General features: G+C 39.4%; 1 protein-coding gene across 2 annotated transcripts; it reads right to left on the reverse strand.

Moving 5' to 3' along the window:
• Positions 1–587: 587 nt before the first annotated feature.
• ibtk (inhibitor of Bruton agammaglobulinemia tyrosine kinase) lies at positions 588–22,153 on the reverse strand. 2 transcript variants are annotated; one of them, XR_009674918.1, is made up of 30 exons: positions 21,996–22,153; positions 20,291–21,192; positions 19,962–20,058; positions 19,206–19,330; positions 17,622–17,732; positions 15,987–16,157; positions 15,706–15,823; positions 15,187–15,367; positions 14,448–14,571; positions 13,924–14,101; positions 13,309–13,462; positions 11,819–12,203; positions 11,420–11,676; positions 11,249–11,335; positions 11,078–11,160; positions 10,897–10,934; positions 10,709–10,805; positions 10,516–10,617; positions 9,807–9,924; positions 9,439–9,499; positions 8,578–8,705; positions 8,273–8,385; positions 7,988–8,133; positions 7,757–7,875; positions 7,385–7,483; positions 7,018–7,170; positions 5,954–6,154; positions 2,234–2,366; positions 1,602–1,812; positions 588–1,068 (listed from the first exon to the last, which is right to left on the reverse strand). XR_009674918.1 is itself a non-coding variant. In XM_061051195.1 (29 exons), exons 2-29 carry the CDS (start codon positions 20,612–20,614, stop codon positions 1,687–1,689), a joined length of 4,029 nt encoding a protein of 1,342 aa, XP_060907178.1. In that variant the 5' UTR covers positions 20,615–21,192; positions 21,996–22,153; the 3' UTR covers positions 588–1,686. The 2 variants fall into 2 exon arrangements, 1 of the variants encoding a protein (XP_060907178.1); XM_061051195.1 differs by having other exon boundaries at positions 588–1,812.
• Positions 22,154–23,781: the final 1,628 nt, after the last annotated feature.

The following is a 23,781-nucleotide window of genomic DNA, read 5'->3' on the forward strand; positions in this document are numbered from 1 at the left end:
GACTGAACATGCTTCAGTACATTTAGTGTCTCTATACTTTTGAGTGTCTCATTTAATGTGGCACTCCACCACCTGCAGAAACACTACATTTCCATTCAGAGCACAGACGCTGAGGATGAGCAGTTGTTTTGGAAATTTCCACATGGGTTTTCATGCTTGCGGTATCAGCCTGGCTCCTTATGGAGTGATGTAAAGCAGCAGACTTTTTCCGCCGAGGCTTTGATTCATATGTCATCTGTGCACCGACTAATAGATCCTAATCTGTAATTAATATTTCTCCCAAGAGCTGTCTCTCCCTGCTCTACCTGTAATTACAGCCAATAAAAATTTTAAATCGCGCCACTCGCTGTTCGGATCAGGGTCATCACAGTTAATCACAAGCGGAGACTTGATAATGGCGCTTTGCTCATGCAGGGCAGCTAGAAGTGTCAGGAAACAGGCAGATTAAGTGTTCTCTTTATTAGATGCTGTGAGAAACACATTTCTCACAGAGGACTAAAGTTTTAGTTATTAAAAATGAAATAATAGACAAATTGAATTCGTCTATCAGGAGCAATCTAAGCTGAAATAGGAGACTGGAGACAGGATCATTGCACAGCTGAGATGTTTTTATTATTTGCCATTTTCTCTTAACGTCCTTGTGTGTCTCTCTATCACACACACACGCACACGCACACGCACACGCACACGCACACGCACAATCAAATTGCATAAGAAGACAACGTAACATGGTCCAGATCTGAGTTACCAACCAAGCTTACAACGGCTCCTAGCTGGAGAATGAAATCAAATGAATAACGAGATAAACAAATGACGAGAAAATGATATTTTAGCTGCTGTATGTGTTCAAGTACGGTCACCATGTGATAAAGGCACACCACCTCCGTTAACTAGTCATGACTTCAACACAATCAACCAACTCTACTGAGCTTTTACCATTCAATAATACTTCATCAAATGATGTATTTAAAATATCATTTATATTTAAAATACACATATTCACTGCCTCCAGGAAAGTAGCCATCTCACTGCAAAACAGCTGAAGCAAACGATCCAAACAACGCACTTCTCAAAAAGAAAAAAAAAGGACCATTTAAAGAAACTGACTGCCGTCATAAACAACTCACTCTACTTCTTAAATACAGCTGATGCTTTGCCGCAGTTGCTGATTGGCACTTTTTCTTTCCAATCACATTAGGAGTCTTAACTTAGTTAACACAAACACAAGCCCTCAGGCTGATGTCGTTTGGACCCTTTTTTTTGGCTTCAACATCTACATTTCTTTTTCGTCATCTTTGGCACCTTTACCTTCTCATAGTTACCTATCACTATTATGGAAAGTCGGTTACTTTTTTCTGTTATTGGTTTGCCAAGAAGAGACATAAAACCCATCAAAACAAATATATCTACAAGTTATCCCCGAGCGAAAACTTCTCTTCAGGACCGCATTCAGTAATGAAAACACTCAGTCCGTCACACCATACAAACTAAATGTTGAGCAGCAATTAAATAAAACTTAAAGTAACACTGCGGAGGGAAGCATAGATTTGCATCAGAACCAAACTATGGGCAGGATGATTCTGAGGCGCAACTTAACACACGTTGATGGATTTGATGATGGTACACAAGGACAACCACAAGCAATGTTCTCGACTTGATGGTACGAAGTGGCTGTGCTGTTTTTCATCAGTGTTTGTTCCAAGTTGGGGCTGCAATAGGACCTCTGGAAGACCTCTCCACCACTATCAGCTCATCTGGGTTGTCACGTGCCTTATAATGACAAAGGAGGTCTTGGATTGCCCGCTCCTCAATCTGGAATGACAGAAAAGACAAAAAAAAAAAATAGATTTTGTGGGCAACAAAACCACGCTTAATTTAAGTGTAAAGGGAAAATGCTGACCCTGGAAGCGTAATGATAATAAGAATGTTTAAAAATAATTGCAACCAGAAAGCTGCAGGAGAAAGCTGAAGTGTTTTGTGTAGGTGCTGACAAAAGCTTGGCAACAGTAGAAGATCATGGGGGCCTGTCAAAAGCCCCAAACTGGAGGCACTTCATTTCTAACCAGCAGTGTGATCTTTATTCGACAAATTGCTTCCAGGAGGAAACAGAGGAAGAAGACACAAGCTGAGGCCACTATGAAAAGCTGCAATGTTTTCCACTTGAAGACTTCACACATGCTTTACATTCAGTCCTGGCAGGAGTGTGTATGCGCCGGTGACTACGACTAGTTACCTGGATGAGTGCCAGAGGCTTCTCTCGGCTGCGGATCAGTGCAGCTTCTTGCTGCTTCTCTTCCTCCACAATGGAGGCGAAGGTCACCAGGGAGGAGAGGGGAGGGCTACCAACTGCTCCAAGCACCCAGGGCCTGAGGGTAGAGAGGGGTGACAAGGAGAGGAAAAGCGGGAGAGGATGGGTATAAATGCCTGTGCTGTGAAAGTGAAGGCAACAAGAATTGGCTTTGAACAAAGGTTGAGTCAACAACTACTGACAAGCTGCTGCTGTGTGTGAGCGGCCACCTGTCCACCTGACTTTCACAAACCTCTGTATGTATAACAGGACTGTTACTCAACCTCAGGGATGCAGGACGACCAGAAATATTGTTCAAGACATATCTGTACACCAGAAGTCCTGTCTTCTATTGTAGAGTTCATTTTCAAAGTACACCTCATATGGAGTTCCACAGGGGTCCAATCTCGGTCTTGTTTATTTTTTTATTTTTTAAAGATTACATTTTTTGGTATGTAATGCCTTTTTGGAGAGACAGGACAGTGGACAGAGTCAGAAATTAGGTAGAGAGAGAGTGGGCAATGACATGCAGGACAGTAATCTCAGGTCGGATTCGAACCCAGACTGCCTGCTTAGAGGACCATGATCTCTGTCCATGGGGCATGCAAATTAACGACTTGGCCAAGGGTCAAGGCGCCCCCTTGGTCCGGTTTCATTTCGTAACATCTACTGACTCTGATATTAGCCTTTAATCATTTCAAAGCTGCAAAAACATATTTTTTTTGCCACTGGAAATAAGTTGCGACCACAAAACTCATAATCAACATTAAGGTTGATGTTCAAGGTTTCTTTATTAGTACCTAAAAAGGTAAATTTGTTGTGCAGACAGGATATTCAGAGTTCCAAAGACAAGCTCCCCATTTAAAGGAGGAGAGTAGTCATGGAGAATAGAGCTCGCCTTACGCTGCAGCTGTAAAGAATAATGATCGGACAGGTTGTATTGAGAGTCACCTATCAGTTTGCTCGCAAATTTGAGGATTTGATTAAAAGCGTTATTGTTTTTAAAAGTCAGGTTACCAAACCATAAAACAAGAGATTAAGACAGGGTAGATTTAATAAAAGCTCTATCAAACAGAATCATCAATGTTGTATCAATGTGAAAGGAGACAATTTTCTAAGACAAAACAAAAGTTGATGCGCGTTCCTAAAAACTGCCTCACAATTTTTCTCAAAGGTCAATTTGGAATCTGTGATCGTCCTGAGATATTTGTATCCATAATGTCGACAACCTGGTTTAAACTCATCATGGACATCAGAGATGATTTGAAGCGTGGACTCAAACATCTATTATCATCTCCTTTGTCTTGGAAATGTTTGGCTCCAAGAAAGATTGGTCACACCAGGTGACAAACTCGTCAACAATTGGCATGGCTGGACTCACTATCATTTAACAAACTCACAATGACTGAATCATCAGCAAATTTCAAGATGATCCTGTTCTCCTGTTTACTTCTGCACATGTTTGTGTACACAATATAAGAGAGAACACAGCAAACAAATTACACTAAATAAATCTGATAATATGCCATTCACCACCTGTTGTGTTCAGTTTGTTTAAAATCCCTGATCCATCCAAGCAGATTAAAACTCAGGACAAAGTGTTCAACAATATGGGGTTGGATATTATTAAAGGCAGATGAAGAATCAATGAATAGCAATCGGGCATGTGTCTTGTTGCCTTCTAGATGCTTCAGCAGAAGGTTAAGTAGAGTGATTGTGACGTAGTCAATATGCCTGAGTGATAGTGAATAGATCAAGTTTGAGAAGAATTCTCTGTGGATTAATCACTCAGATGTTTTTATAAAAGCTGTTTTTATAAAAGCTGTTCCTTAAACATGAGACCTTTTGTCAGGTGATGCTGAAAACACAATAAACGCCTATAGATGTGTAGTAGTGAAGTGTATTACGGTGTGTCCTGTTTAACACCCTTAAAAATCATGTGAGCAGTCACATTTTGTGTCTCCACCTTCATCTTGAAATATTACAGCTGCAGTCATTCCTCAGCTGCTTAAACAATGTGCAACAGACAGATTTCTTGTATCCATTTTGATGCATGTAGGACAAATCATGAGATGATATGTTACCTCCAAAGCTTCTTATTTCTCTATTTGATGTCTTTAGATTCATTTTATATTGACATTGTCACCAAATTTGTTTTATTTTAAATCAATATTTTAGTTTCTTTCCTTTTAAATTTCTATAAAGCAGCTTCCTTGTAAAACACTTCTGCAGTGTTTGCCCTTTACTTACAAATAGGCTGCAGAAAACATTTCTTCCTCTGAATATTTATATTCTTTTAACTCTAAAAGTAAAAAATCTGAGTTGTAGTTTTTCCTTGTCCATACGACCTTGAATGTCTACTGGAATTGACATATAAATACGACATGTCATAGAGATGACATGAACTCCCTGCAGGCTAATTTGTGTCCCCTTAGAATGATTTGTTCTTTCAAAGATGCCATGTGTATGTGGGGGTTGGAGACACACTCCATTAATAGTTAGTTATAAATAAAGCCAGAAACATTCCTAATCACTCACTAAGATGCATGTTTAAGCAATGCGCAAGTTGGGAGTGTGGAAGTGCATGTAAATCTGAAATAAGCAGAAACATTTTAGGAAGATATGAGAGGAGAAAAAAAAAGTTGACCCTATCACAAAGATTATACAGGCATCATGATGCTTCTTTCTGACTGGGATATGGAAACAGTGTCCCAGAAGGTAGACGGGAGAATGTACGAGGTTACTGCTGCTTCCTGAGTCTTGAACTCTTCTGTCTTTCTGCTCATCCAAACACAGAGAGAAAGCTGGAAACTGTTCTGTGTACTGGATGATCTGTTGTGACACAAGGGCTGCCCTTATCAATACTGATTAGCATCACCGCCTTCTCTTGAGACACTCGCACAGCTGTTTGATATCTAGAAGGCTGCTCTGAAGATTTTGCGTAGGAGAACACACAGAGGAAGAAAAATATCAGATAACAAGAGAGGCATTTACAAAATACTAAAATTATAAATCTACTTTTAAGACCTGAGATGACTTCCTCTCACACACATACAGGACTACATTTGAAATAAATTAAACTAATGATACTTTGTTATCACTGATTATTGTTTAATCTGAGTTCACAGAGTGTGTTTGTGTGTGTGGTGTGTTTATCCAGCTGTTTGGAGATGTTGTAAAAGTCAGGGTGACTCAGTTTCTGCGGGCAGGTCAACCCAGCTGCACAGGGTCATTTGGAGCGTTTCACCCTCACTCAGACCAGAGCATCACGCCTCTCGAGATCTGTCTGACTAGAGGAGTGTGTGTCAGTGTCATCGTTACTTCCCTTTTGTGTTTGGTAATCTCCAAGCCACCAGTGTATGTTCGTTTCAGGTCTGTTAGTCCTGTTTCACATTTCTAAGTGGCTGCACAAAACGTTCTAAGTCTAGTAAAATATTAGAACATAATAAAATGTGATAAATAAAATGGGAAGAATAGAACTGATGAATATAATGAGGTGAAGGTAATTAAATGTACAAGGGGATGACTAATGTGACATTTTGTATCTCATTGAATCTCATGATTACAGTAGGACTATGGGAAGCTGATTTACTAGAAAAGGTAAAAAACATCCAGCAGATTTATAAACCAGCTCAACAGTGCCACCAAGTGATCACAGATACTCACCCAGTTGGTCTCTCTGGCTCGCTGCCTTCACCACATTTAAAAGTGACCCTTCTGGTTGCAGAACCAGGAGTGCTAGGTGACCCCTGGGAACCTGGGACCCTTTGGGCTCCTGATTGTCCCACTTTGATCAAGCACTTTTCCTCTTCCTCTAGAAGTGCTCGAAATGAAGACGAGGAGGGTGGGGATTGGACTAATGTTGCCCTGTAGATAGATAAAAATCACATAGACAAATTAGACATTCAAAACAAACAAAAGGAAAAGCTGGTTGCACTTCTGTTGCTTCTGATCACATGGAGAACTACTGGCCCTTCAGTTTTAGAAGATTGTTTTTCATTCATTTGTCAAGCACTAAAAAGCCAAGACACTCTTAAGCCCGTTTCACATACGCACTGACTGCACTCCTGTCCAGAAATTTGATTACGTTTATTTTATATGCCCAGAGTGGAATCTCTAGGATCTTTGAGTACATAATAAAGCTTCTTAATACTCTTTTCTGCTTATTATTCTTTTCCCCTCTTTCGTCAAATTCCCTGTAACAGTGATATTAAGGTAAAACTTCTTCCACCATCTTGAATATATTCTCCTGCAGTGAGGAACATGAGTGAACAGGCAACTCTGGAAAATGTCAGGGCTGGCCTGGAATCTTTTTTAATAATGATCTGGAGTGCAGGTGTCAAAGGAGCTTTAAGAAGATATCCTTTATTAATACCACGTGGGGAAATGTTACACTCTGTTATTGAGACATGCTACACACACCCATGTGCAAAGAGGATCCTATGGACATGCACTAATGGAGAGATGTCAGAGTGAAGGGGGCTGAACATGCAACGGCATTTCGTTCCAACATATTTTGTCAGGAATAGAAATAATAAGTCTGGATTTAGGAATCCAGACTTCTATCTGTTCCAACTTGTGAGTAATTGAAAAAATGCTGTTAAAAGCCTCCACAGAGCAGTGCTCTGCTGACACATATCTTAACATAAAGATAACAACTGTAGAACTAAAACTTTATATTACTTTTGTATATTGATAGATTTGAGTTCTTCATTTTTGGGCTCACTCACCAGGCCTTCCCACTGCTTTTGGATGGTTGTGTGGGGGATGATTTGGATGTAGTGGTCTCCAAACTGGTCTCCTTGTTGGCCATTGCCAACATCTTCCTCTGCTTCTGGGACAGTTTGGCGGGAACAGGAGAGTGCTTAATGCTGGCGCTGACACTGCAGACAGAGGAAAATATGAACTGCAGTAAACAAAATGAGGATTTTTTTTTTATCCTAAGTGGCTTTGTAGCTTCCTCTTTAACGTGGCAAAGGGACAAAATGAAGCAGGACACTTTACAAATGGACTAAACGTGCATGTAATTTTAAAGCAATCAAGTATTAGTTTCCTAAATAATCTTCTCAGATGTAATTAATGGCTCATATTCTGTACCTTCCAGGGCTTTTAGGAGTAGCTCTGGGGGTCTGCAGGGAGCTAGCTTCCATGTCCATGATAGTTCTCAGATCCAGGACAGGGGGTGGACGAGCAGGACTGCAGATTGTAATAACACATTCAGACATACAGCTCAGTGATGATAACATTTCCTCCTTTCTCATCCCCCCACCCCGTCAAAATGAAGTGGGAGTGCATATCAACTTTTGTTAAACTAAGACTTCATCTGTTTTTAGAGTGAGACTGCTTCTATGGAAAATAAAAAAAAGTTGACTTCCTCACTTTGAATTTTCTGCAGAATATATAGAGACCACCAGCTAGCAAGAATAAAAAAAGATTTGTCTTTAAACATGGAGTCATTACTCCTCTTACCAGGGTAGGACCTTGGGGGTGGCTTGTGGAGTAGAGGTGGGGGGAGTTGGGAGGCAGTCGCTCATGGAGGTTGGGGTGCTGGGTGGGGTCTTCAGCCTCTGACTGAGAGTCTTCTCGTCCTGTAGATTTAGCTACGTATTATATCTAGTACTCTGTATGGATAACTATCACAAATATAAATACAAGTTTATGATATGGTGCAGCATGGGAAACATAAAAACAGACATTAACCTCAGTTCTGTCGTGGAAGACAGGTGACTGCATGCCCCGGGGACTGCCCACCCCCATGTAGCTGCCTTCTGAATCAGATGTGAGGAGCTCCTGCAGGGATTCCGTCGAGTTAGCCTTTCCGGACTTCACCAGGCACGGGGAGACCACTGAGAGAACAGACAGTTTGAAAGTTAAAAACGAGATATTACTTCAAGAATTTTCATTTTTGATACCGTTTAAAGAAGGATGTGTTTTATTTGAATATGTGTTTAGAGTAGAAAACCATCCTCCATGTGGTAAGTATACCTGCAGCAGGGGGGCTTTGAATGATATTAGAGAGAGTGTAGCCCCCTGAACTGTCAGAGCGTCTTCTTGGTTTCTTCTTAGCCTTCATCTTGGCCTTCTTCAACAGAATGTCCCTGGTGGCAAGGTAAAGCGTTACAACCATTAGCGGGTATTTATTTCAAGTACAACCTTTAATTTGGTTTAATGTGATTGTCATGGATTGAAGTTAAACCTGTCAGCTTGTGCTGGTCTAAACGTCCTTCTGATCTAAACTCACGAGAGAACATCTCAGTCTTTACAGATCTCTGCTGAACATGTTTTTTTACCTGCAGGAGTGATCCACTTCTGCTTCTAATTTGGGGCTGAAAGCAGAGTCCAAGTCTTCATCCTCATACATGCTGAGGTCTGGGGCGCCAGGATATGGAGTGATAATCCTCTTTTGCATTGCTGGGATCTGAAAAAATAAATATATATATATATTAGGGTTGGGAATCTTTGGGTGTCTCAAGATTCGATTCAGAATCTAATTTATATTCAAAACGATTCTGGATTCATGATTCAAAGTCTATTTATGAATTAGAACATACTTCTACTCCAGTCATCTGTGAGACTGGCTGAATTTCTTGCTGCTCCATTTGGCATTCTACTGAGTGAAAGAGCTTTAGAGCTTAGCAAGGAGTGACTGATTAGCCCAAAAAGAAATCTATTTTTGGAAGTTATGAATCTATTTAAAATCTCACAAGATAAGAATCTAAATTTTTCTTCCCCCACCTCTAATAGATATAGATATAAAGATTGTCTGACAAATCTAGGCAGAAGTTTTAGAACCCGCTTTGAGGCATCACTTGCACTAGATATAGTTAAACAGCAGTTGACCCTGTAAAAGTTTATGGCTATATAAGAACCAAAAATAGTCAAAGAATATGACAAAAGTTGCTGCATTGACCCAGCAGTTACATAAGAAACTCAAACAGAGGTAACATTAGTCACTCAGTCAAAGTCAGTTCTTTGATTTGAAGATACAAAAAAAATGTCTACAGTCAACTGAACCAACTACTTATAAATACACGGCCTTATTAAGGCCAAATATTCTTTTTACTTTAAGTGAAAAAAGTAAAATAAAAACACTAAATTTGAAGTCATAAAAAGAAGGATGCAGTTCAGGATGTTGGTACGGGGTGACTCACCATCCTCTTGTAGGCTGTAGAAAGCTCCACGAGCACTTCATCACTAAGAATATCCAGCGCTCTGAGAGCAACACACAAAACAAAGGGACAGACAGACAGAAACACATGAGAAAAGTTTCAGTTCTCTGCTGCAAAGTAAAGTACTTTTCCTTCTGTATTTCACAATGTCCAACACTCCACTGTATACATACTGTCTCACTTTTCATGCATCAGTGTGTTCTTTAAGGTAAATGAGATTCTCAGTAGTAATGTGAACCATTAACTTCAAAGGGTCATAAGTAATTATGATGAACAAAATAAATGCTGAAATACTCAGAGTACTAATATTTCTCTATTTAACAGCTGGTGAAGTTTATCACGAGTCTTACTTTGACTCCAGGAGGGCGGCCATGTTGAGCACAATGAACTGCAGGCAGGAGAGTTTAAGCTGCTCTGCATTGTACATCGCAGCAAACTCCAGCAGCTCTGCAGCGTTCTTCAGAGTCACTGAGAAGAAACAAAGCAGGCCCCTCATTAATCATTTCAAACATATGAAAAGAAGCATTTATTTCCTATAATATTTTCAATAACAAACATTAGAAAAATTGATACGTTTTAACACCTTGTATCATTTAGACAAGAAGGTTAAAAACAGCTTCTTATTAAATGGGATTTTTTTTACAACCCTCACATATAAATCATTTTCTTTGTTGACCTTTTTAGAATAATCAAATGAATTCTCACTGACACTCTAAGGGTCAGTATTCTTTATATAACTGTCTGAATGTGTTCATAATGTGTTTAAAACACTGTTACTTCATTGTGTTGCACTTGTATAACTCAGTATTTCATTAAGTTACAAGATTTATTTTGCCAATTTTCCACCCATTCAAGTCGAGTAATGGTCATGTTGAATTACAACTGACAGCCCTTTAGTGCATATCCTTTTGAAATCAGTTTAAGAATTTTAATCCAACTAATTTGTATTCCTCATGTGACATGAATGTAGCTTTATTTCAAGATTAACGGAGCAGACACAGATGAAGACAAATGAAAGGGCAGTGTCTACACAGAGAAAAAAAAATACAAACAACATACAGTTCTCAGTGATGACGACTTCGCACATCTCCTTCAGCCGTGTGATTAGCATCTGGTCAGCCACAACCAATACATTACAGACAAACTCCACATTCACGGACTCTGCAGAGCAAAGAAGAAAAACAGTATGCCCTGTTAATATGAGCATGTCATGCTAGATCAAAATGAGTCATTATCAAACTTTAAAAGATACCTTTAATGGAGGGAGATTCATCTGTGTAAATGTACTCAAGGATGACGTGCAGGATCTCTGCGCTAGTAGGCATCTCCAGGGCAGAACAGGATGTGGCCTTTGGAAAAAAAGACAACATTATGATCAGTACCGGTCCTGTTAGGTCCTTACAGTGTATTGTTACAGCATGAAATAAAAAGCTGGAATACCTCAATCCAAGGGTTTCCGAGCATACTGTTAAAGTATTCTATAGAAAAGATTGACAAAAAAGTTAAAACCTTTGTGACACACTTTGCAATACCAAAACTGTCAATCATCCAATCAGAGGTGATCTCTGGTGCTGGTTTATGATGTAAGCATTCATGCAAAATAGCAACTACAAAGTCTTACCTAGTCTTGCACAGAGGACACTTTTGTGACATGGAAACTCCTTCCCATCTTCAGATTTCAGAGTGACATCACACAGGTAGGAGCTGTACGCACACAAACGGACTGATGTATCAGAAATTCCACATTTTCTAGTCAAATTTGTAAATCTATGGCTTCCACTATTATACACACCATTTTTTCTGGTAGAATTTAGGTTTGTTTCCAGTCTTCTTGTTAATAACGTTGATCTTTCCATTTTCATATTTTACTCCGTCCAGTCTATGAAGGAATAAAATATGCATGATCAACAAGACATAAAACAAGACATAACACCAGATCGAGAGTGCAATCTCTCTCTCTCACCGTGCAGACAAGCTTCCAAGGCCGAGCTTTTTTGCCACACCCTGTAAGGATTTCAGACGGTTGGCCCCTCCCTCATTGGCCCCATGCTTGTCACCTTTGCCTCCTTTCCCCCTCTTGCCAGGCTTGGCACACTTGTTCTTTGCCTTGTCACCATCGCCTTTGGATGCAGGGGGAAGAGAGCGATATACCTCAAGGGCTGAGCGACCTCTCAGGCCCAAGTCCTGCAGGCTGCTGATAAGCCTCTCCTGCTCTGAGTCCTGGCAAAAGCAAAGTATGCTCATCATCAAATAACCACAGATGACTCAGAGGTTAAATGTTGTTGTCGAGGTGTAAGCTCAGAGATAGAACATTAAATAAAAGTACATTTCTAAATGACACTAGCTCTCTCCTTTTCCTCACCTGATTCTGTCCATTTAATGCCACTGAGACTCTGGGCCGGGCCCCATGCACCAGCAGCTCACAGGAGTCAGTGTAGATGAAGTGCAGGGTGTACTCCAACAAGTCTGCCGGGATCTTCTCCAAAATGAGTAAATCGCAGCCCACGGCGTCTTCGCTCTTCCTCACTTCTTCATCAGGCTCCTCGTCAACGCCGCCATGCTCAGACATGAACTGCTTCCGGAAGAACTCGGACTTCATGGAAAGGATGTACTTGTGGGCCGGGAAAGTGCGATCACCTGCCTGAAGGGTCACGTCATGGATGCTGTCCATTTCGTCTGCCTCATCCAGAAGGCTCCGGAAGTGTTGAGAGAAGGATGATGGAGAAACCATGGGAATCTCAAACAAGCTGAATAAAAGAAAGATGGAAGACATCATGATTCAAAAGAACTATAAAAAAAAGATCAAGATCACAAAAAAGTGAAATCTGTGTCTGGTGTTGATACATCTCTAAAAGGTCAGGTGATAGAAAAAAGATGAAAGTCTATTGTGAACAGACGTTTTAAAAATCAAGATAAAAACAAAAATTGGCATGTAATTTATGCCTAAAAGAACAACAGTGTGATAAAGACAAGGTGCACAGAGCTGCCATGCTGGAAACATAGGCTCAAATAAATTAGTTTATATATATATATATATATATATATATATATATATATATATATATATGACCAGCAGGAGATCAAATGAAAATAAATTTGTTTTTTTTTTTCTAAAAAAAATAATAAGACCAAACCAGATCAGCTAGAGTCCACGTTTATGTCAAACCACATTAATGTACCAGCATTTAGTTGTAGGTCAATATTTAGTCCCTAATGACAGAATACTTGTTCCTTCTTCACCCCTCCCATCTCGTATAAAGAAGAAAAAGCAACCAGAGTTCAATGTTTGAACCTGAGGTAGGAATAGGATAATGTCTACATGATATTTTAAGTTGTTCTTTTTCATTTATTATATATGCTGTTAAAACCTTGCTGGTTGTGGTCGTTCTTTTATTAATATACAGTATAGTTTGCTGAAATGATTTCAAACCCATTTCAACTGAGTCATAGAACGTGTAAAAAATTAAATGTGTTTGTGATTTAATAATCACCGTGTTGAGCTTGGATGAGGAATAAAAACCCAGACATCATATCCTCCTCTTTGTATTAGTTAGCATCGTCTATCCACTCACTTGGATGACCTCACTAGTTTGGAATAACCTTCAGTATGATACTTACAAAGTGCCTATTGATGAGTTCACAGATTTTTTTCCTCCAGCTCAATGATCACTCAAGTGACACTCACTGGAGTTTTTTAACACACAGTTCACACAGGTTATTTATCAGCTGATTTTTTTTGAGAGATCAGGCTTCTCTGACGGAGCAAATTTGCCAAATGTCTCATAAATGCACTCCATTGTGTGCAGCCTTGTCCATTCTATTCATTTCCTTTCTACACGGGCTGTTTACTACCTTGTTTTCGGGTCGGACTGAAGCACTCCATAATTTCTCCCTTTAGAGTCCATGGTGATGCTGACTGCTCGGTGGACAAACGGGAGTTTCTCCAGGCGGATTCGCTCAAATACTGTCCCGGCATCTGAGTGACCACAAACCTCCACACTGACCTCTGGAAGATTACAAGAAGCATGTTGATCAAAACTCAATTCACTTACTCTGACTTTCATATTGTTGCCCTTTCAGTGCTTATCCTGGTTCACCTGCTAGGCTTTTTATTTTAAACCAATAAATAACTTTACATTAATATGTTTGGATCTTTTTTAATTCATGTGTGACTGTGAGTGGTGATGGGTTGTTGTATAGTTTCTCTGCTGGGATGTTTGTGTTTCTTAAACGTCTTTTTGAATTCTTTCTTTCTGAGAAGATGTTTTATAAGGATGCCATATAAATACAGTTAAACTTACTAACATTTCAAAAATGGCTTTATCTATCTAAGGTTAAGGATCTGACTGCCTTTAGCAACACACTAAAATAAGTCAATGCATGTCCAATGAAAACTTGATACATTAAACAACAAGCCGTTACAAAACAATGGTCACCTTTATGATTCAATGTACCTAGATTCCTCACCTTTCTTCTCCTCGTACTTCTTGTATTCTCCAGCCCACACGCCACTGAAGCCCTCCCCCTCCTGAGTCACAAACATCATGCTGTTCCTGCTGAGCGCTATGTCTGACATGAATACCTGACGCCCATACGCCCACCGGCACTGTCTCACCGAGCTGCCGCAGGACCGCCAGCAAAACACCTGACAGATAGGGAAAACGGAGGAGGGAGGAAATTTAAGGAAAAAGTTACAAACACAAAGTCTTAGTCACCTTTTTCATCTGAAGGACCCCCGTATAGGTTTTGAATTGCATAACAGTCTACTTATACCATAGGTTAGATAACTGCAAGGGAAGAAAAGCTGGGTTAAAAATACAAAAAAACGTTACATATTCTTTGTGCTTTCACTTCTGCAGACATCGAGGCAGTGACATTTAACTACAGCTTTATTCTCTTATAATGGATTTAATAATGAACGAATGCTTGCCCCCTCGAGGTCATTACTGATAGAATAGAAAGCATTTTTCTTTAATCATTTCTGCACTCACCCTGCCAGCTTCATCTAACGCCAAGATGGACACCTTCTCTCCTCCACCCTCGTTCAGGATCTGTGGAATGACACGGTGGTCGAGACTACCACCACTGACCAGAACCTTCCTGATGTTCAGCTGCCTGAAAAAGAATAAAAGGACACTAGGCCATGTGTAATATACTTTATCAGTGTGTCTATCTGTTGAAGAAGATCCTCGTTAATTAGTTAAAGATGCTCCTTTATTTGTAACTTGCGGTTTCTTTGACGTCTGCGGTAATGCAACGGTAGGCGTGCCTTCCATTGAGCTTTTCAAAACCACTATGCAAAACTAAGGAAGTGATAACTGTGCCCAGTTCACTCGACCATTTTACTGCCTGTGACTATTCAACACAGATCTCCTTTGAATATGTTGGATGACGCAGAGCAGACAGAACATATCAACCCGATCATTACGAAGAGTACAACTTAAACTCTTTACAAAATCTTCTTGAACTTTTCCTGCTCCATGTGACTCTGTATCACAACATGCAGCCTCTTGATAACATTAACAAGATACTTTCCATAACATTGGTAATGGCATGCTGGATATTGGACCTGCTCAGTGTAGACTGTGTAACTTTTTGTGTATCTTTGATATATCACAGACAGTATACGAGCTACTGTTGTGTTGTCGTGAAACTGAACTGACCCTTTACGTAAAGATTCAGTTGTGTTTGCAGTGTCATAGTTGGTTTAAGTTCTCCTGTCTCTTATACCTTGAAGCCAATTTCTTGCACTGGTAGTCGGCTAACAGGTAGACGTCCCCCTTCTCAGTCACGACCACCGTCGCTCCATCACTAGCTGCAGCCATCGCTATGGTAACATCCTTGTGGTGCAGGGCTGATACCTGCCGAGGGGCAGTAACACACTTCTCTCCATTTGGATCCAACAGGTAACCTGGAGATTTTCACACAAATATAGGAAAAAAAATAAACGTTACATGACTACAACGGGTTTCTCATCAGCAGTGAGTGCTTAATACTGGATTTTTGCAGAAAAGATACGAATAAGAAATCACAAAATAGCCTTTTGTGTTATCCACCTCTAGTGTGTTGGAGGCTGTTCCCTCCTCACATTACATCTTTGCTACAGAAGAAAATAAACATTTTTACCATTACACCATGAAAGAAAGGGTCATAATTTCTGCTGACTGTAAATATTAGCTGCATATTTTACACTCTACAAGAACAAGAACAAGTCTATGTGCTTTGCTGTCCCTTCATGTTGAGTCTTACCCATCTGGCCTCCATTGAGTCCCATTGTGTAGACGGCCTCCCTGGTCCACAGCACTGTGTGGAATCGTCCTGCAGCCACTCCAATCACTGTCCTTCCTTTCAGCGTCTTGGAGAACACCTACATTCACAGCAAAATACAGAAACTATAAGCTATTTTATACAGATTTTAAGACATTTTAAGTAAGAAAGAAATGAAAAAAAGTTGTTGTACTTTGTGATTTCATTCAACATAATCTGATAATCATCCCTTTAAAAAGGTATCCATTCCAGCTATTTCCTACCTGTTTAGGGACATGTGCTGATGCTGGAGGAGGAGCCAGGCCCAGCTGGTGAAAGCTGTTGAGGCCAAAGGTGTAAACATAACCTTCTTCAGTCAGCACCACTGTGTGGTCTTTAGCTGCAGCCACCTGAGAGCAGTGGTGGGACATCAGGCCTTCCACCATCCGAGGAACCTGGGAGTGAGAAGGGGTGGATATTGAGAATGAAAAACAGACGTGCAGACATTTCAACATCTCACTGCTCAGTGTTCCATTGTTATGCCTTTGAGTGTTTTGACAAATAAAAGGTGCAGGAGATTTTTAACACTGTGCAGTACCTCCTGTGTTTGTTAAGTTTGTTGAGATTAACACAAAAATAAACAGTTTCATATGTAACAACGATAAATCCAGAGTTATTATTTAATGCATAAAGCTTCTGAAGTTGACGACTAAACATTTCCTCCAGATAAGTTAAAGTTTCACTTTTTTTTACAGCCAGGTCCTTTTATAAGGGCGGTATCGATACATGAACGTGGAGGAACTTTGAGTTGTGCATTTAAATTCTCATTCTCTCAAAAAAAATGTTAAGAAGTGTGAAAGTGAGAACGAAGGTTTTAAGTTGGTGCTTATATGATTTAGAAACAATCAAATTTCCACAGAAATTAGGACACCAAGACCTGATGACTTCAAAATATTAGTAGACCCACATTTTAACTTTACAGTTCTAAGAGTGAATGCTATCTTCAGTTTGACATCTACATACAAAAGTATAGTCACCACCCACCATCCCCCCACCCCCAATATATAATTAGCCATTAGCCTCTCTGTCCACTTTATTTTAAATACCTCCTTATGAAGGTTATAACGGCCAGCTTTTGTTGATTTTTCTATCATTGAAAAACAAACAGACAGACAAAAGTAAAAAAAAAAGATTCTTTGTACTTGATTCTATTTACAAACGGTTTGTAAATACAATCAAGTACAAATAATCTTTTTCAGGTTTAACCTGAAAAGGAGGATAAACAAACTAGTGAAACCCCACCCCTTCTCAATAATTCATTAATAATCCTAATTGATATGCAACCAAGCATTTCATACTTTTTTTTCTAAATTTGAATAAATATAAAGTAATGTAGTTTATTGTATCTATTACCAGTCATGTAATTTTGCTATTGGAAAACATTTTCCAGATGTCAGTATGAGCCGCTGATGATTAAAACCTCAATAAAAGGCTTGTGTTTAAACAAGAGTTTCTGTGACAGTCTCAGTTTAAACTAAATATTATAAACTTTGTAAAGGTATAATATATGTGTAGGCTGCCTTAAGAATGATGGGCATTAAATATTATCAGAGTCAAATGACCTGAATGATGTCAAGTAGACATTCAATCTGAAGAAGTTAGTCTTCTAGGTCTGCAGGCTGCAGCTCAAAGCATTTAGTAGTCGAGGTAGAAACACAAAATGTTTCTGAATTTAAAAATCTATGTTTATGCAGCTGTGGTCAGTGAAGAACCGCTATCTTTATTATGAATGGATTCAGATAATGATCAATTAGTATTTACTGTCAGGCTTTTGAAGTGATAGCTCTGATAAGGACTCCCTTGTACTTTTTATTTGATTTGGCAAATCTTGTTCCAAAATACCCTCTTAAAAGTCTCACCAGATAAGTCTGTTCATCTCCATGGCCGAGTCGTCCTCCCTGTCCATGGCCGCAGGTAAAGACCTGGCCTTTCTGTGACAGGAACACAGAGTGGAATTTACAGAGGACCACCTGCAGAGGAGGAGAGACCATTAAACATTAACATATGTAGGATTTTCTGTTTTTGCTTTTGATTTTGAAATACTTAACAACCTATTCTGAGAAAAAAAAGCTGATGTTTGTGTAGATCAAGTCATTTGTCATTATAATGTTGACCTCATAGCCTAGGCTGTGATGCATCTCTTTCCATGTACCTTGGCCAAGACCTCTTGTAGTGATAGTAAAACACTAAACCAATAAAGGCCCGGGCACAAGTGGAAAAGCAAACATCATTACTAATACATTGCCCCCCCTCAAGCTTTCAATAGAGACCAGGGATGTTTCCCAAAGTATCACATTGATGTAGACATTCACACACATGCACACACACTACTCCAGTTCATTTAATTAAAAACATGTCATTGTGGAATTAATATTTAACCTCTGGCACCTGCTGGATTGGGCCAGGAAGATAAAAGACTATACCAATGGCACTGGGTCATTGTGTGGTCATGAAATCAGACCCATCTGTCCCCCACTAGGCTTTATGAAATGACTCTGCATGACAGGTCCTGCAAGGCTAAAAAACACCTCAAACACAGGGTTTCTTCTGTAAACACCAGATAATGGGAGACCCAACTCAGATTATAACCTTTGAACAAGCACACACGCTGCTTTCAAATGTCAGGTCTTTACAATAGATTAAAATTACGGCATTTCTTACACTGTCATTCAGTATTACTTAATCAACTACAAATAGCACCTGGTGTGTACTCACACCACTGGGGGTAGGTGCACCGGTGCCAGGAGCTATATTAATCACACTAAGAGCATTCACATGACAAACACATGAAATAGTAGCCAGGCTGGCACAGCATGTCTACATAGTGCAGCCATGCACCCACCAGCTCCACACAGTCCCACATTAATATTATACAGGCCCCACTTTGCCCTCTTTTTGACTCAGTCAAACATCATCACTGAGGGATCCCCCCTCCTCCCAGAACCATATTGAGCCAAGAACACGGTACATGCTTCCCTGCAGCATGCCTAATAAATGTGACCTGATGTGACATACCATGGCAGTACAATCACAAACTTTTTTCATTTGTCAAAAGTTCAATTAAACCTCTTTTCTTACGAGTAAATGTGAAAACTTCCAAGAATAACCAGTATTAGTACTGCTATGGTTTGTATTGGTAATGCTCACAGGGAAACACTCTTTTTTTTTTTTAAATGCTGATTGAGCGTCAAGAGACGGTTGTGTAACACACTCCTGGGAGGGGGTGTTTTGCTGGTTTACCCAGGTGGTGTGGCTTATTTGGACTACCTCTGTGCATTTGCTTTTTTCTTTTATGCAACACATGTTGGCACAGAGTTGTGCTTCAGGTCATTATGGTTGTGACACATCTGAGTTTGGTTTAAGGGGAGGGAAGCCCCCCCATGCTGTAGGAAAACACTTCCCTGTCCCCTGGAGAACTGGGATAACATCACAGTGTTGCCTACCTGCTTGATGTAAACTCCAGTCCTAGCAAACAAATCCACAAGCTCAGGGTGCAGTCTGCTCTCCTGATTGCCATGACCCAGACTGAAATTAGTATTGTTTCCCCACGTGTATACTTCTGTCGGGTCTTTAATGAGGAAGAAAACACAATTAAAAGCACAGACAAAACACTGCTTTCTACCTGAGCTCGTTTTAACCACCGGTCCCTTCTACCATTACGAGAAGGCAAGTCATTTGAATAAAATCAACAACAAGGCAATCCAGAGGGTTTTATATAACACGTACAGGACCTTACTGAAGAAGAAAAGGGTCATATAAAAACACTTGTAAAAAGATTTATAAAAAGATTTTAAAATGGTAAATAATATGTTAGATGCATTAAAGTTAGAGACTCTATCTGTAATTTAAAAAAGGAGAGTCCATACTAGTTAAAAAGACACATTATAACCCACAGGGATCCTCAAATCCCTGGCCTGTACGAGTGTGAAATGCTTAATTAGCTTGAATGAGTCATATTGCTCATTAGCCTTGTGATAAAAACAACAGAGTTACACAATTTTAAGTTTCTTCCTCAATGTCATTCAGGTATAAGGAATGTCACAAACATTTTAGCAAAAGCTAAATCCTCTTACTCTCACAATTGATTCTTTGTATTGCGAGGGAAGCTGGAGTTTTAACCTCGAGAAACCTTTTTAAATGTCTGATTAAATATTGAGTGAAGTTTTTTCAGTATCTCAGAGAGCATTGGTCTATCGTACCAGTGTTTTTGAAGAGAACATGTGAAGGTCGGTCCTTCATTGTGAGGTCCATGACAGAGAGACCCTCCTTGTCCTGAGTGGAAAGTAGCCCGCCATGCTGAAACAAAAATAAATAAATGAATAAATACCAAAAGTAAGTAATTCAAGAAGAAACAAACATTTCAAAGAAAGAAAATACGTTTTAACAAGATATACTTTTTCCTGGAACTCCCTGTGATTTTCCATGTTAATATTTATCATTTAATGAATTTTGTCATAAAATACCATTTAAGGAGAACACCTTTAGGTACTGGACGCACATTTTCAGGTAATCCAAGTTAAAACCCTACCTTGACCAGCGATATGAGACAGTGGATCTGTCCATAGAAAGCACTGCGATGCAGAGCTGTCCAGCCAGATTCCTTATCCTTCACCATCAGGTCAGCATTCTTACTCTCAAGCAACCACTCCAGTAGGGCCTTCTTTCCCAATGAAGATGCCAGGTGCAGGGCAGTGCGACCGAAGTTATCCCGCAGGGTGGTCGCATTGTGGCAGTATGAAGTCAGGAACGCCCGTAGCTGCCCCTCAGAGCCACCCGTTAGTGCAGCTACAACCTCATCTGCATGCTTCTGTGAGCGGCATCTTGGGGTGCAGTCTGGCGGTGCCAGACTCATCCTGACCTCTATCAAATCCTCACAGTGAACCCTCCACCTTTTTATATTACAAAGTCCTTACGACAGCCCGCCACCCACAATTTTAAACAAACTTAAAAACACCACAATGTGCAGTGACAAAAAGAAAACACAGTAAATACAACGTTTTACTGTCACAGAGCTGCTCTCAAAGAAGAAAATAAAATGTGTCAACAAAAGGTTGAGATGGTTTGGAGTGCTAGAATTGTGCTTGTGTTGAGGTTCCACTGCACCCTAGCAACACCAGAGCCTTTCTGTGGCTCGTTTCAGTCCACCATCTCAACCAAGGGTTGGTCACAAACTAAGGTGCTTTTAGCATACAATGGCATCATGAATTTAATAAATACAAAACTTCTTGTGCGTTTCATACAAAGTTATACACATTAATGTTTGCAAAAATATATCCTCTCTAAATACTCTTAATTTACAAAAGGCAATTTTACCAGCAACCCTCTGACCTTCTAGCCCAGCAGTCCAACCATCAAACTTGAGGGGAAAGGCCCCCTTTCCCCCCAAAATTTTCTGTCTCTTTTTCAAAACTCCATAATTGTAGAGTGCACCTGAGGAAGAAAGATCCCAGTGAGTTATCACTAAATACCAGTCAACATTCACACTTAACAGTTTGCACAACATGCATGTGACACTGTGTTAGGGTGCTGTAGTAGTGAAATGAAATGAGATCCAAAACTGTAAGGTCATAACAAGTTTAGCCTAATAACAGACTGGAGAGGTCAGAGGTCAGATCTATTGATATCTTTACATCTATTCGACAGCGCTGTGCAGATAAGACCTAAACAAATACATTTTAACTTTGCATATGGGCCTCTGGAGACTAGCAGAAAGTGCCCGGTCATCACAAACGTTGCCTAAATAACTTGATTATGTAACAAGCTAAGTTAGCGGACAACATTAGCTTCCTAGTTTTCAATTTGGCTATACCCCAATTCAAGCCCACAAAGAATCACACGTTAGAAAACAGGGCTGCTAAAACAATAAGGACCCTACATGTATATTAGAATAACATTACTGATCATCTTTACCCACAGATGTCACACACATGTTACAAACTTACAAAATGCAAAATGTGCAAAACGAAGAGGCTACTTCGCTTCGCTAAGTATTAGCACATAGGGAGGAAAGCGTTACACTAAAAGCCCCATTACATTAGAAAGTAATGTGTATTTTCTTATCTGCAAGCTGAGACACAGAGTAGGAAAATCAACTATAACGGCATAGGTAAGAAAAGGGGGGCAAACGTTTTAATCTGAAGATATTTTGTTATCCTAAACAGTTAGCTTAGCGTTAGCTTAGCTGACGTTGGTAAAATGATACGTTTTAAAAGTAACGTCGTTTAGTTTCTTACCTTCCGTTAGATAAAGAAAAACGATGACATGGAGAAAGTAGCATCAACAAAGTACATCCAATGTGTCATTACTACTGTCAGCTTTTGGCTCAGGTGCAAATGTTGACAGGACTGGAAGCCTGAAACCCTGCAGGTGAAACACTCACTAGTGTCGAGCCTTCTGATTGGTCCAGGCGTATGTATCCCAGTAGTTGATTGGTTCATTTTGTGGGTTTGTTAGTGGGCTGTTGCTGTACCAATGATGTCATTGGCAATGTTTAGTTTTTTATTATTATTATTATTATTATTATTATCATTCTGGGGTTGATATTATTAACTCTGTTATAAACTTGATAAACATTATACAACAACCAGATAACAACAAATTATTATTACTTAAATAAAAAAGATGAATTAACATTTTGCCAGTAATGCAAGTCTTAAACAATAATTTTGTAGTTGTAGTTTTTCTTCCTAAAGCACGACAATTAAACAAGTGTTGTCCTTTTCAAGTGAGTTTCTACATGGTTGTGACAAAAAATAGCCTATAAAAATGCCTCAACCCTGTAAAAATATCAAACTTAGCTTCAGGTGGAGTATTGTCTGATCCTGGTTCCATGAAGCAATTGTCACATTGACCGAGGTCAGGATGGGGTCAGAATAGGGTAAAGGTAGGGTTACACTGAGTTCTTCTCAGGGGCTTCCAAATATGAGATATTGATGAGCATGCCCTCCCTGACAAGTCATGCATGAACACATCCAAAGTTCAGTTTTCAGCAGTATTATCCTGCATAATCCAGCAGGCAATTTGTCCACTCATCATTTGTTGAAAGAATATTGGAAAAAAAATCAGACCATATATTAAGAGAAAAAAAGTTAAACTGACCATTCCCTTGTTTTTAGAACAATGTTTTTGAAGCCTAACAAAGCTTTCCAAGGTGAATATGTTGAGTTATTCGATTAACTCGATTTGATTAACTCTAGCAGAATAAATGTGTCAGTTCATCCTAACATATCAATTTTGACCATTTGCTCCAGCACATGGATCACAAGAATGTGTTTTGGTAAAGATAGCAGTGAAGAAAAAGTCCTGTATCCTAAATATTTATATTTAGAGCCTAAATTTTAACATTTGTGCTTTTATAAGCTAAGTAATCCACCTTTTTGAATAGGCTACATACACACACACACACACACACACACACACACACACACACACACACACACACACACACACATAAATAAAAAATAAACATGATTTAATTTAATGTGTTTTTGTTTCAAGTGTCGGTTTAAATGAAAAGAAATGGCACCTGAATCCAAAAAAATTAAGAATCATCTCTGATTTGCTCTCGGTTTGAGTTCGTTGTTTAGGTGGAACTGGATCATGTTAAATACAAAATTGTCATCCAAAGAAATGGCATCTTGACATCCCTGGGTGAGATATGAAGATCAATTTATCATTTAGGGTCCCTAATGAAAATTCAATTTTCAAAATATATAGCAGTAAAATATGGATTCCTTTATGTGACATTATCATTGAATAAAATGTTGGATGTTTCCTTCACCTGATTTCTCTCAGCCTTAGGGTTGTGCATGTAGGCCGATCAAATGGGTGTTCGATTCTTAATGATTTGTTGCCTATTTTCCCTTTACTTAATTGCCTATAGGCATTATAAAGATATTATAATAGCCTTCAATAATTATATCTGAAAATGTGCAAGTGGTCACTTAACACAGAGTTGCAACTAAACCATCACCAAATAAGCCTATCTGATAAGTACAATGAGGCTACCTCATTTTACAG

This window comes from Labrus mixtus, chromosome 11, assembly GCF_963584025.1.
Source record: "Labrus mixtus chromosome 11, fLabMix1.1, whole genome shotgun sequence".
NCBI classification, from domain to species: domain Eukaryota; kingdom Metazoa; phylum Chordata; class Actinopteri; order Labriformes; family Labridae; genus Labrus; species Labrus mixtus.